Source organism: Pempheris klunzingeri, chromosome 12, assembly GCF_042242105.1.
Source record: "Pempheris klunzingeri isolate RE-2024b chromosome 12, fPemKlu1.hap1, whole genome shotgun sequence".
NCBI classification, from domain to species: domain Eukaryota; kingdom Metazoa; phylum Chordata; class Actinopteri; order Acropomatiformes; family Pempheridae; genus Pempheris; species Pempheris klunzingeri.
In genome coordinates, this window is record NC_092023.1 from 13,225,602 (window position 1) to 13,240,997 (window position 15,396).

General features: G+C 41.0%; 1 protein-coding gene across 1 annotated transcript; it reads right to left on the reverse strand.

Moving 5' to 3' along the window:
• Positions 1 to 54: 54 nt before the first annotated feature.
• bean1 (brain expressed, associated with NEDD4, 1) lies at positions 55 to 10,530 on the reverse strand. The gene is made up of 3 exons (XM_070841545.1): positions 10,287 to 10,530; positions 9,252 to 9,393; positions 55 to 445 (listed from the first exon to the last, which is right to left on the reverse strand). Exons 1-3 carry the CDS (start codon positions 10,528 to 10,530, stop codon positions 55 to 57), a joined length of 777 nt encoding a protein of 258 aa, XP_070697646.1.
• Between the last annotated feature and the right edge of the window lie 4,866 nt (positions 10,531 to 15,396).

Sequence of the window (15,396 nt, forward strand, 5' to 3'; positions counted from 1 at the left end):
TTAATTCAACCGGGAACAACCAACAGCGCAGGTGAAAGAAACAAATTAATTGTCCTACAAGATCTGGTTCGCCCCTGGTTGCCGGGAGTTGCCATCATCCCCCCTCTCTGATTGGTGTTTATAAAGGTCATATGGCATGAGAGGGAGGGGCTGTCCCTGCTCAGCCAACACTGACTCATAAGGCGGTGCCGCTTCCAGAGGGAAGGAGATGGATGCGATGTGTTGTTGCTCCTGCTCCTGTAGTCCCTGCGGGTAGTGGGAGGGGGAGAACCAGGCAGCGCTGGCCGAGGTCTCTCCACTGTACAGAGAAGGGTCCAGACTGGTGTAGGTAGGCTGCTCCTCCTCTTCTGCCCCTCTCTGACAGGGATCCAATAGGGAGTAAGGAGGTGGGTCATCTGTAGGTAGGTAGATCTGAGTCGAACCTGGCCCAACACACTCATCGTAACTATGGAGATGAAATCAAAACAGGGGAGTAAATGTTAGTAGTGTGGTGGTGAAGATGGAGAACTAAAACATATTCATTTCTTTCTGGCTTGGATGCTAGCACCATTTTATGCCACAAGGACATCAGTTAGCAAAGGAATATAACAGCAAACTGGGAGATATTTTTTTGTTTTTGTGATTCTTGGGTTGTTGAAGTGAGATTGAACGCTCTCCAACACTGGAAATATCATTAAAAGAAAACTTGAGAAATGAGAATTTACAGCGAGAAAAATACCTCTGGGACCAGCAGCTCATCCCAGTTTACAGCTCTATTATGCAATTTTAAGAATAAAATCCCTTTCCCCAAAAGAAACTGTGAACAATTGTATGTACACTATGTTACAGCTAACTCTGTGACCTTCAGAGATTTTTTTTTTTATGTAACAATAACACAGAAAAAATAGCCAGTGTCTTAAAAGCTCACCTGCTCTCATGCCCACTCATTTGCACACATCTATATTTATAATATGTTGGACCCAAAAACCAGGCACACAAACAAAAACCACTGTGTTAGTAGCCCACACAAATGCTGTGCTGCACATATTGTATTACACTCTGCAGCTTAAATGTCTATCAGTGCAATAATGTTATAATTCAAAATGTGTGCAGAGAATAGTCTTTCCAACAAAGTTCATAAAACATGTAACCTTTGGCTTGTCCCTGCCTGTGTTTAATAGTCCCCCCTGGAGATGTATTTGTTCGTGAATGAGAGGTCGGAGGTTTGGGCTTAGAACAGCATGCCAGGAGCAAGTATAGAAGTCAGTGTCTTGCTCAAGAACACCTCAGAAGGCCTTTGGAAAAGTGGTTTCTCTGTTTCCTACTGTACACTGCACTGCTGTTCCTACTGTACATGCAGTTCAGTGAAATAGCAAGCTTGATCAGAAAAAAATATATATTATATATATATTATACATATATATATATTAGTAATATACAGGCAGGGTTAAGAATCTCAGACAACCTAAAACATGTGAAATAGTACTGTACAGTGTTCCTTCGAGTTCAGTGCACTGCAGCTTCAAACAGAAACACATGCAAAAGAACAAAACACATTCACAACACATGTGCAGCCCAGCAAAACATGTTGCAAATACAGACAATAGAGCAGAAACACAATGAATTTGACTGGATGATCCCCCATGATTTGGGGTGAGATGTTCTTGTGGATTGTAGTCACCAAAATCAATCTTTTCAAATGCGAACAGACATATTTCAAAATGCACACACACACACACACACACACACCCACACACACCCTCACTCCTTTCCTTCTTCCTGCTGTTTTGGCAGAGCCGAAACGTTTCCCTGATGAAGTCCTCCAGCAACCCCAGAGAGTTTCTACCAACCTCCTCCCCTGACCGCAGAGAGAACATATAAAATAGAATAAAACTAAATAGAAAACAGAATTATAAAATCTGTGTGTGTGTGTGTGTGTGTGTGCGTGTGTGTGCGTGTGTGTGCGTGTGGAGCTAATGGTAGATGATGATGGGGGCATAGGAAGCAGTAAATCAGTGTAACCTAATAAGCTCAGTGGTTAACTGTATCAGTCTGGTACCACAGTGCTGCAAGTGTGTGTGTGTGTGTTTTACTTTGCCCTCTTTGTTTAGTTCTTTCTGTCTTGCTTTCCTTCTAGCCTGCTTTCTCTCCTTTCTCTGTGTCTCCTCCCTCTGTGAGTGTGTGTTCCCACATGCCAGCTATTTTAAAGCAGTGTTAGTGACTTTGAGTGTGTGTCTGTGGTCTCCTGTTCAGTGTGCGTGTTGGCTTGGAGGAGAGAGGGAGAGCTATTTTAGCCTTGATGTGAGGACGAGGCTCAGTCAGAAAGACCTAATGTCCACTGCACCCACTGCTCGTCATCACACACTTCTCTCACTCACGCACACATGCAGTTCTGTTAAAGGAGACTGAAATAGTGCTTGAAATGAGACTCTGTCTGTTGTCCAGTTATCAAAAGAAAATTCATTGTAAAGCTGTGTGTGTTCTTCAGCATGTTCATGTAATTACGCATTTTAATTGGTCACTCAATAGTTGGTGATTTATCTTAACACACTAGACCGAATAAGCATTTCTAAATAATAACCTCGGCACTTGGTTCAAAGAACCAACACTCTTTATTCCCAGTGTGAACAAACCAACAGGGATACAGAGACACCAGGGGACTGATGGCTTCTGCTAATTGCAATGGACCTTCATGTGACCCACTTGGAGATTTAGTTACTTCAACATCTTCTTTAATAAAGTGTTTATTCTCTTAACCCCATTTCACCAAGTCAGTACTTCTACATCGTTAAGGCCAGTTAATGATTTAGATTTAAACTGTAGAGATGTTTTTACGTAAGTCTTTTCTTGAATAAAAGATAGTGGTAATCTTTTTTTTAAAGCTTACTTAACTGAATTTTAGTTAAAATCTTGTCCACACAGGCACACAAACACCAAAAGATTACAGGGAAGCCACAGCTAAAAAAAAAAAAAAAAAAAAAAAGTATTCTAATTATTTTCTTTTGCTTTGGGAAAACTGACCTCGAGCTTTCATACCACGGCATGTTGAGGTGAAAATTGGAGACAGGGGAAAGTGCTGTGCAGGCTGAAGGTGTTTCAGAGGTGTTGTGACACACTGTAAATCCCTGTCTTTGGTCTCTCAGGAGTTACAAGCCCCTCTGCTCCCCTGCTGCCTTCTGCTGTGTTTGTCTGCAAAAGCATCACACTAGGTAATAATTGTAGTGTTTTACCTGCATGCGTATTCTGCTAAGGTGTGTGTGTGTGTGTGTGTGTGTGTTAGCTTGGTGTGGCTGAGTGAAAATAATTTGTACCCACCAAGACACATGCTGGGAGTTACACAACTGCCTGTGTTTATCTGACCAGCTGTGTTTTTGTCTGCTGCCTGTTTCTGTTTCAAATTACACTTGAAAATGAGTTAGTCAGTTAAGGCTGTTATGACTCAGCGGGATATGTGAATTCAATGCTGCTGCTGTCCTAAGAAACCTGGTTAAGTTCTTAAATTTCTTATATTTCAATGTATTGGGTTGTTCAGGTGCAGCCTTCTCTCTTTTCTCATACTTTAATCCCTTTTTCTCTCTCTCCTACCAGACATCTTTCCTCTGTTCTTTCTTTCCTCCTTTCTCTGTCTCAGCCATGGCCCACCCCCCTCTCTTGGTTGATGAGATGATTAAGACCTGATGTTATTTATATTCCCAAAGGTGAGAAGAATAAAAAGACTGAAAACACTATTCTTGAATGTGGATTGACTACCAGGCTTTGTACGAGGCGGTCAGTTTGACTGGTTTCTTGATAAAGAGGCTAAACTTCCCACTACTGCTACTACACTACTACATGACAGATAAGGAAGTCTTGCATGTTGTTTCATAAAGCTTTGTGAAACATATTTGTTAAACAATAAATCCAGTGACAATGTGTGTTATATTGTGGGAGCAGTTTTTTGTGATCCCCACAGAAAATTTTCTCACCTCTAATATTTATGCTTCTCTGAAATAACTTGAAAACCGTGCAGTTATTAGGTGATTTCTGGGCTGAGCTAAGCCCTCAGTGTTTCAAGATCTTAACAATGTCTCAGTGCTAACATAAGGATAAAATATTGTCAACTAATTCATCATATTAGTATTATAGCGGTAAAATGTTCATGGACAACATACTGCATTTGTTTTCCACCAAAGTTTCTTGGTTTCTTTTGACAATGACCACAATCTTTCCTGAACCTCAATCAAGTCATTTTTGTGTTTTAATCTAAATGGATATTTGTCATAACAGAGAAGGAAGTCAAAGTCAGATACACACAGGTCATGAGAAAGGGAGGACCTCTGGCATGTATTCATGCGCTGGTTGTGACGCTCTACAGATCTGGACACTGGACAACTCTAGCTACAGCATGGAGCATATGGTCTCTGTGTGTGAGTGTGAGCATGTGTAAAACTGGCATGTCCCTGCTCTTTACCACTGTGAGAGATACTCGCCTGTGGCGTAAGAGAACCCTATAGATGCTACATTCACAGGTGTGTGCAGGTATATTACGTGGATCATGCCAAAGATGATATGATTTCTCAGCCCTAAGCGGCTCACAAGATGAAGCCTACAGTTAACATTTTAAAAAAATTGATTTGATTCAGCAGATCAGATTTTATCAGAACAGATTAGAAAACAGAGGTTACATGTCTCCTGTACTTTAAATCCGTCTGCAGTCATTTTCCTGCTCCCTACATCTTTACATTACATGTCTCTACATTATGGCAACATTACTTTCATCCTACAAGATGAAAGGAGAGCGTGGTACATTTGAAGTGGACAGTACAGATCAGTGTTGCTCCTGAAATTCAATTATTGAGCTTCCATTGTTGCTCTCACCTTCTCTCTCCTGTCTTACGCTTTCACTCTGTGACTTGTAAAGACCTCATCCTTGCTGTCTGGTGTGATCATCTCTCCTTAGCTTTCACTGTCCCCTGACTCTGTTAAAATTGCTGTGAGACATCCTGACTTGAGCACACCCTTCCTGTCTTTGTCAGTGACACTTACCATTGGTGTCACACAGTATGACGCAGCAACAAGCTAATTATTAACACCTCTGTTGACTTCAAAAAATGAGGTTGCTTAGCAGATATTCTATTTTGTTGAATCTTTTTATACATATTTTGTCAATCCTACAGTGTGTATGCAGGCAAACTGAAAAATGTGCTTCATTTCAAGCCCTGTTGAAGTTTAATGCTCAAACTAGAACAGAAGAAACAGCCAGTAAATATTGGACCCAGATAATTTTTTTTTACGTTTAAGTTTTCAAATGAAGCTTTGAATGCCTGCCATCATATTTTATGACACCATCATAAAAAAAAAATCCTTGAACAAAATTTTCAATTTGAATAAAGTTAAAATACTTCCAATATCTTCAGCATCTTTATACAGTTGTTGTTGGTATGAAACTGGTGACGTCTTGATGGAGCACTGAGCGCCAAGCCAATGCAGATACATGATCCTATTTAGCAACCACTTAATCGGATGATTTATACCAGTATAGTCCTATAATATTGGCGACTAACCATTGTGTTCTGAAGGCCGTCAGAGCAATGGCATGGCGCTAGAGATGATTACAGTATTAATCTTCATCTGTAACTGTGCAGAAAAAACGTATACATCATTAGTTTAAAAAGAATTAATAGATACGCAAAATGTAATGGATAAAGCTTTGAAACTTCAAACTATTCAGTACAGCCCTACACCCAGAAACACACCTCCAAATGTATGCCAATGTATTCCCTATAACAACCAAACGTTTTATCAGCGTTGTGTTTACAGCTTGTTGTGCTGCTCCAATGTGCTCAAAAAAATCAATAAATGTTGCTTTAAACTATCTTAATAGTGGAATACGGCAAGAATGTCACCAGAATTTAGTGGTATCAATCCAGCTGCAACAGTTTGCAACCTTTTCTTGCTGCCTGATATTACTATGTAACGCAAATAAGAAAGCAAGAAGTGTGTGTGTGTGTGTGAGTGTGTGTCTGGTTGTGTGCCAAAGCTTGCCCATCTTCTCCCTGAGAGGAAGCAGAAGCTTTCGGTCTCCACAGGTGAACTGCTGATCCGCCAGTGTGAGTTTTTCTGGGAGACAGAGAGTGAGAGTGTGTGTGTATGTGCTCTTTACGAGTGTGTGTGTGTGTGTCGGAAGCGCTACGTTCACAGTCTCAGTAGGTGAGCTGTTGATCTGAGTTCTCTGAGTTTTCCTCAGCCATCTGTGGCTGACACACACACTCACAGACCCTGCAGGATCATCACATGGCTGCAACTACCTGCTTGTTGACAGGCTACCAAACAAAGGCTTGCTGGCATTATGGTAAACAAAATGTGCAATTTGTATATATGTACGTGTGTGTTTGTATGCATGAATGTGTGTGTGCTGGCTGCTGTCCCGTTGTCTGGGCCAGAAAGTCCAGCTCTCACAGAGGCTGTCCAGAACACTCTGCCTCGCTTGCCAGAGCACTGACGTAGCGAGCTAGCTCCCCTCTCCTCTACTTTCTTTCCTTTTCTGTCTTTGTCGTGATGCTGCTTCATTTAAAGTGAGGACAAACATTGGGTTGTAGTTTCCGTTCTGTGCCGCTAATAAACATTATGAATGGATTCATCTGGTGGGAGCTGTAATGGTGCACAGGAGCATTTTCTTGGCCCACATTAGGCCCTGCAGCACTGAGCATCATTTAAACGCCACAGCCAACCTAAACCCAGCTGCTGACCAGGTGTATCCTTCCACCGATGATGTATCTTTCAGGATAATACACTTTGTCTGTGTTACAAGAGAGCGCCAAGAACGTGACAGGAGCTTTGGTTTGGTCCCCACACAGACCTTCAGCCTTAGGTTCAACATGATGGATGTGAATGTGTAACGCTATTGAATCAGCACGACTCAGGATGCATGTGGAACATTTCCAACACTGAGTTGAATTCAATGCATACGATGAACTATAATAACATGAATAGTGAGTGAAGAGAACAAATCAGTATACTTCCAATTCAAGTTGAGTTTCTGCATAAACAGTTTCAGCTGACTGGTAGTTGTGTTGTAGGTAGGCCTGATGATGATCATGAAAGAAAGCTTTTTATGAAATTGAGAAACTACAATAATAAACATAAATGTCACATTCCCATCAGGTTTTCTACAGGGGTTTCCACCATTTGAGTCTTAAATCATCTTGTTGTGCCCACTTCTTCTGCAGTGGTTCAAAATTGCAGTAGCACCACCAACTTTTTCAACTACTAATATTCACATGACAGTAATAGCAGGAAACACACATTAATTAGCATTTCTCGACTTAAGGTCAACACTATACTACATTTGGAAACCTAACTGTATACTTCGAAGGAGAGCTTAAAAAATATCAACTGAGCTTGAAATTCTGTGAAAGCACCGCAAACGGTGCGTTAAATCTAATGATCACATCTACAACAACCTGAAACAATCAGAGGGTTACATTTCTTCACTTTCAGATTATGGTGCAAAGTCAGAGAAATACATCAACTATGGCACAGTCTTCTGCTACCTATTGTGTTGATGAGGCTATTCTAAATTTGCTGAAGTTGTGATTTGTGTCTTTGACTTGCTTCTTTTCTATAGTAACAATAACTGAGGCTGTCATGATAAAAGCTATTGGGTACTGGGGTCATTACATTTAGAGCCATACCCAACTGATGGGAGACAGAGAAACCAGGAGAATCCTATTTAGATTAAAAAGAACATTGATGATTTTAGCGTGAGAAGACTTTCAAATAGGAATTTACTGAGGGGGTAAAAATTCTCCATAACCCTTCACATAGATGCTGAAAGTCATGAAGTCTGAAATGTGGCGGCTTGTGAGCACGGACGTCGGAAAGTCAGATACAAAAGTCAGTGACGAACTCACTTTTAATGAATAAATAGAAAAGATAAGATACTATCCGACCTCAAATCGATTAATTTGGGTTAAGTGAGTGAATCTTTTAAAGGCAGAACAAGGAGGAGGATGAAGCACACACATATGCACACATGCACGCACGCACACACACACACTGCAGGGGAGGGATGCATGTGAATTATTAAAGTTGCCAATTAGACCAGCTGACATTTAGATCAAAAACGCCATGACATTGGCCTTTAGCAAGCTCTTTCTCTCTCTCTCTCTCTCTCTCTCTCTCTCTCTCTCTCTCTCTCTGTCATTCACACACACACACACACACACACACAAGGTGCACAAACACTCATTCATGCACCCTTACTAAGGGCACCGAAGGTAACAGTGTTCCCTTTATAAATGAATTAACACAGAGGAAGGGTCACACCAAGCAGGACGGAGAACAGTGGGGCACACAGGCTGAATGGTCAGTTACATTTTAAAGTTGACATTTGACGTAATTGGCAAAAAGAGGAGTGGTCTACTCATTTAAACACAGTTTAGCTAGTGGTGAGTGAGAGCAGCCCAGGCATAAAGGGACAGGTCAGATTATTTGAAGTGAGGATGTATGAGGTACTTATCCATCCTGTGTATTACCTACAATAGATGGCGTTCAGCACGCCCCCAGTTCGGAGGAGCAGGCAGGAGTCCCGGCTCAGACACAAAGTAATGTGCTGCTGTGGATGGGGTCAGCTGAAAAGCACATTTTAGCCACTTTAAAAAAGGTCTACCTGAAAACATGTACAACAAGTGTACATTATGAGTTGAATATTTTTACTGCATTACAGGCAGCAGTAGACTGCGAATTTAATTTTCTGGTAAAATTGCAGGTAAAAAGTGAATGGAGTGTGGTGGCTTTGAAATGAGAAGAGGCTTCATTTCTTCATCAAAATGGCTTGTTGATAGCAATGTAAAGTGGTGAAAGTATTCTAAATATAGTGTGCAATTACAATGATGCTGATTATTATTTTAGGTGACCTTTTTTTAAGTGGCTAAAATAAATTTTTCTCATGCTGACTGCAACCCACCGGCCATTCATGATCTTCATTGATTCTAATTCCTTTTCTGAATACTTTAGCTCAGCAGTCACCAGAACATGAGCAATTGTCCAATATGAACACTAATTTGTTCAAGGCCCCACTTTCATTTTAACCATAAAGATACCAGATAGATACTACTCTTATGTTTGTACAATAAATATGACGCTGCCACCAGCAGGTTACTAATTTAGCTCAGCACAAGATCTCTCATCCAAATCTCTGCAAGAAGGCAACTGAAAATCAAAAGCAGAATTTTTATTCCTGAATCTAATATTCTGTTACATAATGACCTTAGGATCACACAAACGCTTACCGTGGCGGTGAGTCGGGGTACAGGTTGTTGACCTGTGATAGAGTCTCTCTGTATGAATCAAAATCTAAACCTGGAGGAAAATCTTCTAAGCAGGTAGATCTCAGTTCACCTACTGAGCCTCCATAGGAAAAACCGTCCAGACCTGCAGAGACAGAAGCATGAAGCGAATGGGCGCTTTATCATTTGGGGACATCCAGTGGTATCACAATAACTGAGGTGATGGATGCAACTTTTATGTTGTGCGCATCTTTCATGTAGTTATGTTAACAACACTCAGTGATGACCAGTGCAAACAAGCAGCAACATAAAATAATTTCAAAGGACAATAAAAAGGATTTGGTAATCTATTTTAAGTCCTGGCAGTATTATCTTAGTGCCTTAGAATATTAAAATTCTCTTGGGAAACTGAAAACCTACTACAGATTTTGGAAGCAAGTGCATGAAGGTGTGGATGTCATGAACCAATTTGAGCAAGAAAATGCGAAGGGGTACTTCATCAGTTATGTGAAGCTCCCACATAAGAAATATCCTGAATAAATGGGCCTGAAATTTGTGAGAAATATTAATATCAAGTAATGTTAAAATAGCAATAAGTGCATCAACACCGTGTCTTATTCAAAATGGCTTCATGTTCTAATGGTTTCGTTAATTTTCTACAATCTTTGGGAGAAGATGCTTCAGATGTCATCAGGTGTTTTACCTGTTAGTCAGGCACTTTAATTCCAAAGTAATTAGTTACTTGGTAAGTTTGTTTGAAAGTCAAAAGTTCAGAGGTGGATGCCTCCTGGACGCCTCCCTGGGGAGGTTTGCCGGGCATGTCCCACCGGAAGGAGGCCCCGGGGAAGACCCAGGACACGCTGGAGAGACTACGTCTCTCGGCTGGCTTGGGAACGCCTCGGGGTCCCACCGGATGAGCTGGAGGAGGTGTCTGGGGCCCGGGAAGTTTGGGCATCTCTGCTAAAACTGCTGCCCCCGTGACCCGACCCCAGATAAGTTGTTGAAAATGGATGGATGGAAGTTCAGAGGCAGACTGACCGTAGCTAGCGCGGAGGTGCGGGTTCCTGAGTCGACTGTCTTTGCGCAGGCTGCCGACGATGATGGTGATGCAGGAGAGGAAGAGGACCAGACCTATAACGATCCCCGCCACCACCAGCGGAGACACCAGGAGTGACGCCTCCCCTCCCGACTCCCTCTCGCTGCGGCAGTCTGGGTACTCCCCATGGCTCTGGTTGGAGCTCACTGCGGGAAGACAGAGAGAGCTGGAGGTGTGAGTCCACATCTATGTTCATAGTGGAAAATAGTTTTGATTTCGAAGATAATTTTTTGAATCATTTTGACCGGTGTGCATTGTAAGGGATACCACTCATGTAGACACACACATTACACACATAAGATGTAAGTACATGTCATTCTGATCTGGACAGAGCATTGACAGAGGAGCATGTTCAACTCACTGAGCAAATACAACACTGACACTATTTACACATCCAGCCGATACCAGGGAACATTTACATTTATTTGGAGTTATGTTTATGTCCACCTGATGAACGGAAGTTCAACAATCACTCTTCTTTAAGCTCTATTTTGGCCTCCACCAAATTCTGAGGGAAATATCTGTCTCCTCAGCTACTGTAACACTGTAACTCTTAGCAGTACTCTATCTATCTATCTATCTATCTATCTATCTATCTATCTATCTATCTATCTATCTATCTATCTATCTATCTATCTATCTATCTATCTATCTATCTATCTATCTATCTACCTACCTACCTCTCTCTCTCTCTCTCTCTCTCTCTCTTTCCACTAGGGGATTGTGTTACATAACTGTTGTCTTGCCTTCCACACATCATATTGAGAACTTTTTCCATTTCAGTGTGTGACAGATAATTAGAGGTAGAGTCTACACACACACGCGCATGCACTCTCTCTCTCTCTCTCTCTCTCCCTCAGTCATCATCATCGTCATTATTAGATCACATAGCAGTCCTGTTCCTCTCCATATCTCTTTAATGTCCCATCTGTCTATTTGTGCTGCCTGTCCACCCTCTTCCTATTTTTCTGTTTACTTCTATATCCGTCTTACTGTCACCCTGGATCCGTCTGTCGACATTCACAACACAGCTGAGAGAGGACAAAGGAGGAGACTTCAATTTCGTTTCTGTTGCTGGAACCAAAGTGTTGTTATGCTGTTCTTCTTGCCCCTGTATATTGCATGTGTCACAAAACTGATGAGTTGCATATGTCAATTGACACACTCATGATTATATTGAAGTCAGGAGTCACATCGTTGATGTGGGAAAAAGGTGACCGAATCAGTCAATTTTGTAAGGTTGGCCAAAGCTTTTAGGCTGAGAAAGTGTTAGAATCATGGACAGCGGGACACATGACTCAGGGAAGGGGGGGGTGGCAAGTCAGATTGTCCTCTTAAGACGAACGACAGCACCAGTCATTTCAGCAAGGGTCCCAAAGCGACATGCGTTTACGTTCAAGTGACAAAGCCCTCTGGCAGCCATATTAATTATGACAGGGGCAAAGGAGGATGTCAGATGATCTTGTTTTAGAGCAACAACATCTGCATAGGGAGGAGGTTAGGTGGATAGATGGAAGTCAGACTTTAACGTGAGAGACCACTGTTCATTTCCTGTTTTCTCCCGACAGTCAACGTCAGTTAGGAGGTTTTTGGTGCTGCGTTACAGCAAAAAACACAGAGGCACAATATATAAAATCTGTCATGTTTTCCAGCAAAATGAAACACAGTTGAACTCCGTGTTTGTATGCATCTGTCTTGATAACACAGCAGATCCAGTTTGGCAGCTTGGGTGGACGGGAGGGTGGCGGTGGGGGTTGCAACTGTAGGACAAACTGTAGGACAACCATGTCATTTTCACCAAGAGCATCCTTTGTGTTGGAAGACGTGTTTTCTGCTGTTTTTTGTCTCTATTTCTGTCCATCACTGCTCTGAATATAGAGCAGGAAAAACAATCAGAATCGCAAAATAATTTATACTGACAATATCATTTTCATTTCAGTCTCTGGGCATCTCTATTGCTCATTTCTTGTCTCTTTCCCCCCTGAATGTCTGCGAATGTAATTCTGTTGTCTGGAGTAATTTGGTTTCACACAGAGTCCTGAGAAGAGGAAAATGTTCTCTCACCCCAAACGATTCCCAGCAGACTTCACTCCTCTCACACACACTTCTTTGTCTCCTCCTTCTTCCTCTCCTAACATGATTTTCTCTTCATTTCGCTTCTCATCTCTTCCTCATAAACTCCATTTTCTCTCCTTCTCTCCAGAGAAAACTCACACGGAAATCTATAATTATATAGATTTAAATTCACATAAACTTCACTCCCTTTGTAACACACACACACACACACACACACACACACACACTCTGATGAGCAGCAGATAAACTCATAATAATGTCACTACCTCAATTCATCAAAAACATTTTTTGGCCCTGGGGACGGCAGTGTTGTTCTGTCTGTCAGAACTGAATATCTCCACCACTATTAGATGGATTAGCATGACATTTGATACAGATATTGACGGTCTCCGGAGGATGAACCCTATGGACTTAAATGATTCTCTGACTTTTCTTCCTTTACCATAATTAGATAAACATTTATGCTGTTTTCTGAAATATCTAATCAACTATTGGATGGATGGACGGTCATGCATTTCATCTGGTCTAATATTTTATGACAGAATAAGCAAAACAAATGATATTCCCATCAGCTTCAGCTCTACCTACCAAATGTTAGCATGCTAACATGCTAAACTACGATGGTGAATATGTTTTAAACATTCAACCCTGTCCCCTGGAAATTACATTTATGTGTTATGAAATGTGTTTTCTCAATCATATTGTGATGAAAACTATAACCCTAGAATATGTTCAGAGGCAACACTGTTTTGAATAATTTAACCACTACATTAATCTACTGCAGTAGAGTCCAGGAAGTGGATGGCAGGTGTACAAATAGGATGACTTTGACCTCAGAGATCAGGATTTGAGTCTCATCCGTCATTGCAGACTTTTTGTGTATTGAACCAGACCATGACTTTCCTTAACCTTAACCAAGTGCCGAAACTACTATACTACTACTATACTAACTACTATAGTAACTTTGATAATGCAGTTGTGCAATAATGTCAGCAGACAGTGTATCACAAATCAGGTACTTGGCAAAAAAAAAAAAAAAGTCATGGCCAGGGTTGGAGACAGAGATAATTATTGGCAGAATTTTTTTACTCTCTTTATGAAAAACAACTCTGTAATCATGTGAAAGTCGTTCATCTAAGACCATTGAACACTTGCAATGTGGTATAAAATGACCTAGTTATCATATCATGATATTACTGACATCAGCTTTTTATAACTTCATTCAGATTTATTTCAAATTCATTGCAACATGTCTGACAGCTGGCCCTGAATTATGCCATCGATATTCGCTCTGTGTGTCTATGAGGAAATGTCATTCATGCTAATTTGAGGTTTGCTTGGAAATTTGAAGCTATAGATTTAACATTCTAAGTTGTTCTAATCCATTTTCACACTATAAAATTTGTTCTGCTGGCTAGTGTGTCTCGTCTACCTGCTGGTTGTTGTTACCCCACAGGGGAAATCATACTTACTTTGCTTTGTGTACAGACTGATAAATGTACTTGCCCTTTAAGACATTTTTTGACATAATGTTTGCCATTGTGCTGTGTAGTGGATATTATTGGCCAGCTATAGCCATTACTCCTTTCAACTCAGATAGTTTTCTATGTGGGTAAATGTGTATAAATGTATAGTGTTCTCAAGCTTTCTTGCTTCAAATTGCCCCATTAAGGACAGATAAAGTAGTTTGAATTGAATTTAGAGATGTGATTAAACTGCTGTAAGCCATTCACAATACAAGGTGGGAATGAACTCTAATTTCTTTGTACCATGTAATATTAAAACAGCTACTTGCCTCTCATGGACAAAGGATTTGCTTCTTGTCTGTGGCATTATGAGCTCATGGCCCTGTGAGGCCCCTGGATACAACTGCCCAGCAAATTTCTTTTTTGTTATTTCCAAGTCCATGTGATTTAAGATTGTGAAGGGGAATTGAAGAAATACAAAGAGTGGAGTGATGCTGGAGAAAGAAAGCAGCCACGCAGTAATTTGGGCCGAACAAGGAAGAAACAGAGAGAGAGAAAGAGAGAGAGGGAAAGATTGTAATAAATGGTGATAGTGTTATATTTCAAAACCCTGAGGGGACTGGACCCAGCTGCAGAGAGAAAGCAGAGAAAGAGGAGATAAATTTTGTTTGCATGCATGTGTTTGTTGGTGACTGTGAGTAGTATAAGTCTCTGAGTGTAAAAATATTAGCCCCACATGCTCAACCTGTGAAATAAATCAGGGTAAATGAACAGAAGGAAGCAGCTTAACAAGAAACCAATAAATCTTGAGACACCCAGCGTTAGAAAAAGTCATAAATCTTCTGCGCACTGTAGTGCCACATGTTATTAGTCTCCTAACCTAACAAGGTGAGTGACAGCACAGACAGCAGCTACAGTATGAAGATGAGAAGAAAACTGATATAGAGTACAACTTTTGGCATCACCCATACAGTCTATACCTGACATTTTAAAGCTTTGATGTTTGGTTTATTGCTTGCCACCATCTTGGCAAGTCAAAATTTTATTCCCTGTGGTAAATAGGGGTGTTAGCTAAGAAACGTGATGCTACCAAACTGCTACAAAGAGAGAAGCTACTGTAAATTCATTACAGAAACTCTCACTATTTCCAGAGAGTACTTGTCCATTTGCTTTAACTCAAAAAACCTATCAAGCCTAATTGTGATAGTGCATCCCGAGCTTCTGCTTGTTAGGGATTCAGTGTCTTCCTCAGAGGTGTTTAGTAGCTCACGCTTTCAGGCCTTCTGCATGAGAAACACACACTGACCTCTGTGCTTGGCTAGTGCTGTGTGTGACAGAGTATATGGTATATGGTCATATATAATGAAACAACAACAGAGGTAATCTGCTTTGACAGCTTGTCAACAATGCTTACCATAGAACACGCACCAAGCTGCTACACCACATACTGTACTATAGTGTGCATCAAAAAGCCATTCCATAATCCTGATATTGCCACTGGCCCAAAGCT